The sequence below is a fragment of the Bison bison genome, unplaced genomic scaffold (assembly GCF_000754665.1).
Source record: "Bison bison bison isolate TAMUID 2011002044 unplaced genomic scaffold, Bison_UMD1.0 scf7180017864289, whole genome shotgun sequence".
NCBI classification, from domain to species: Eukaryota; Metazoa; Chordata; class Mammalia; order Artiodactyla; family Bovidae; genus Bison; species Bison bison.
The window spans coordinates 10,472,739-10,475,125 of NW_011494861.1; the positions used below are offsets into that span (position 1 = coordinate 10,472,739).

Below are 2,387 nucleotides of genomic sequence, written 5' to 3' on the forward strand. Positions count from 1 at the left end.
GCACAGGAACAAAACTAGCAGGAGCGAAGGTTGGGTAGAGAGGAGTGCAGAAGACAAAGCCGCCAGCCCCTGCTTCAGCCCCTAGAGCTGCCACCTCCTCTGACCTCCGGGCAGGAGGAGCTGCAGGGCCCCAGCTGTCTGGCTCGGTCTGCGGCTTTCGGCCAGACCCCTCCTCTTTCGAAGCCTCAGTTTCCTCATCTGTGCAATGGACATGATAATAATCATCCTTGGATCCCAGAGTCAGACACCAAGCCTCTCCTCTGGCTCGGCGCGCGGTGGGCGCTCAGGAAATGCCAGCTTTACTTTAGTGCCTTGTGAGCTGGAGTGGCCCGGCCTCCAGGTTGACCGGAGGAGGAGCTGTAGGAGAGAGTATGGCAGACCACCCCACTTCCCGAATCACCCCCTGCAGCCTGCTTTCTGTCCTGGAGCAGAAGAGGGTAACCCCTGGAATCCCCGCCCAGCAGCACCCAGAATTGGCCAAGAAGCTGTCTGTGGAACCCCAACTGCCCTGGGGAGAGGGCTGGGGGCCCCCTTTCTGAAACCTGGCCTCTACTATGGGGGCTGCAGGCTGAGGGACAGGAGGAGGCATCTGTGCGCCCCCTCCACCCCGGGCCTCGGGTTTCCTGCTGTTTGAAAACATCCCCTCACCTGCCATCCCCGGACTTCCGGTCCACCTCCCAGGTCCAACATAACCCAGGAGCGCTGGTCCTGAGCTCTGAGTGTAGTGCTTGGGGAGAGGCCCCTCCCCAGACACCCTGAACCCTCAGCCCCTCTGGGCTCGGGGGGCTGACTGACCCGCCATGTGGCCCGGCACCACGGCCCAGCCCCAGGTAGGGTGGTGGTGGACCATGGCACTCTCAACTCCTCAGTTTCCCCTGTGAGATGGGGATAATCTTTCCTGCCTCTAAATGTTGCCGGAGGCCTGGCTGAGCCGTGGTGCCGCCCTGGGGAGGGCACTGACCCCCAGACAGTGAGGATGGGGGCTGCTAAGAGACAAGGTCTTCCCACACCCACCCAGGGCCCCGAGTTCACCTGCTTCAGGAGGGGGCGCCCAGAGTAGCATCCAGCCCAACTCGGGTCCTCCTCCAGTTGGGGCCCCTAATGCCAGGCTGCAGGAGGGAGGAGAGGACGCCTGAGGTGTGTACACACACTGACCTACCAAGGGAAGCAAGCCAAGCTGAGGGGCTGGGGGCAGTGCCAGGCCCTTTACCTCCAGAGCCCAGGCATGGGTGCACATCCATGGTGTACATGCCAGGGCACACATGCATGGCACATACATGGGGAAGCCTCCTCCAGCCGGACCTGGAGACTACCCATCCCTGCCTTGCTCACCCCCAAGTCTGTATCCCCCCAATCTCTTTACCTAGATAGAGCTTCTCAGAATTCCTTACCAGGCACACAGCTAGTCTCCCTTCAAGGACCTCCTTGGGCACCGCCTCCTCCAGAAAGTCCTCCCTTGGTATCCCCACCTTTCTCTTCAGCCCTCTAAATCCAGGGCTCTTCTGAAAAATGTCAGTGTCTCAAGCTTTCCCCAAGACTCCCCATGCTCCTTGGGGCCATGAGTGAGCCTGCTGCTGCTGCTGCTGCTGCTGCTGCTAAGTTGATTCAGTTGTGTCTGACTCTGTGCGACCCAGAGACGACAGCCCACCAGGCTCCACCGTCCCTGGGATTCTCCAGGCAAGAACACTGGAGTGGGTTGCCATTTCCTTCTCCAATGCATGAAAGTGAAAAGTGAAAGTGAAGTCGCTCAGTCGTGTCCGACTCTTAGCGACCCCATGGACTGCAGCCTACCAGGCTCCTCCGTCCATGCGATTTTCCAGGCAAGAGTACTGGAGTGGGGTGCCATTGCCTTCTCCGTGAGTGAGCCTAAATGTGCCCATTTAGAAATTATACAAGCAGCTGATGCTCCTTCCAGAAAATCTGAAGAAAGCAGACAGAAGAAAAACTAAGTTTCTGGCCCCAAACTGTCAGCATTTGGGAAGCTTCCCCCAACCTCTCTGCTAATATCAGGTAGACATTCTTTCTTCCTTGTAACTCCATGGTAGGCTAACTACTCCCTCAAAGTGACCTCCTACGTGTAAGGTCTCCCAGCCCCAATTTTAGCCCCGCTCCAGCCCCAGGACAGGGGCCAGGCCTCAGTCCCCTCTCAGGCCAGGTACATCATCCAGGTGTCTCCTCCCAGGGAAGGAAAGGGAAGCATCCACAGTGGGCAGAGGGGAGAAGAGCCTCCTCTCACATCCAGTTCTCTGGTCTGGTTCCGGGGGTGCGGGGAGCTAGGGTGGAAGAGAGCAGACAGTGGAGGGCCGAGTGCTCCCGCACCCCAGAGCACTCCTCCCCCAGAGCGCCTCCACTGCAGTGCAGTGTGGCCACGCAGCCAGAGGTTCCCA

At 59.2% G+C, this 2,387-nt stretch overlaps 1 protein-coding gene across 1 annotated transcript in view; it reads left to right on the forward strand.

The window, feature by feature from the left end:
* Positions 1-800: 800 nt before the first annotated feature.
* Positions 801-2,387, forward strand: part of HES5 (hes family bHLH transcription factor 5) — a 7,691-nt gene continuing 6,104 nt past the window's right edge. Inside the window, exon 1 of the mRNA XM_010850212.1 lies at positions 801-830. Coding sequence (XP_010848514.1) covers positions 801-830 — 30 coding nt within the window. The remainder of the gene's footprint in view (positions 831-2,387) is intronic.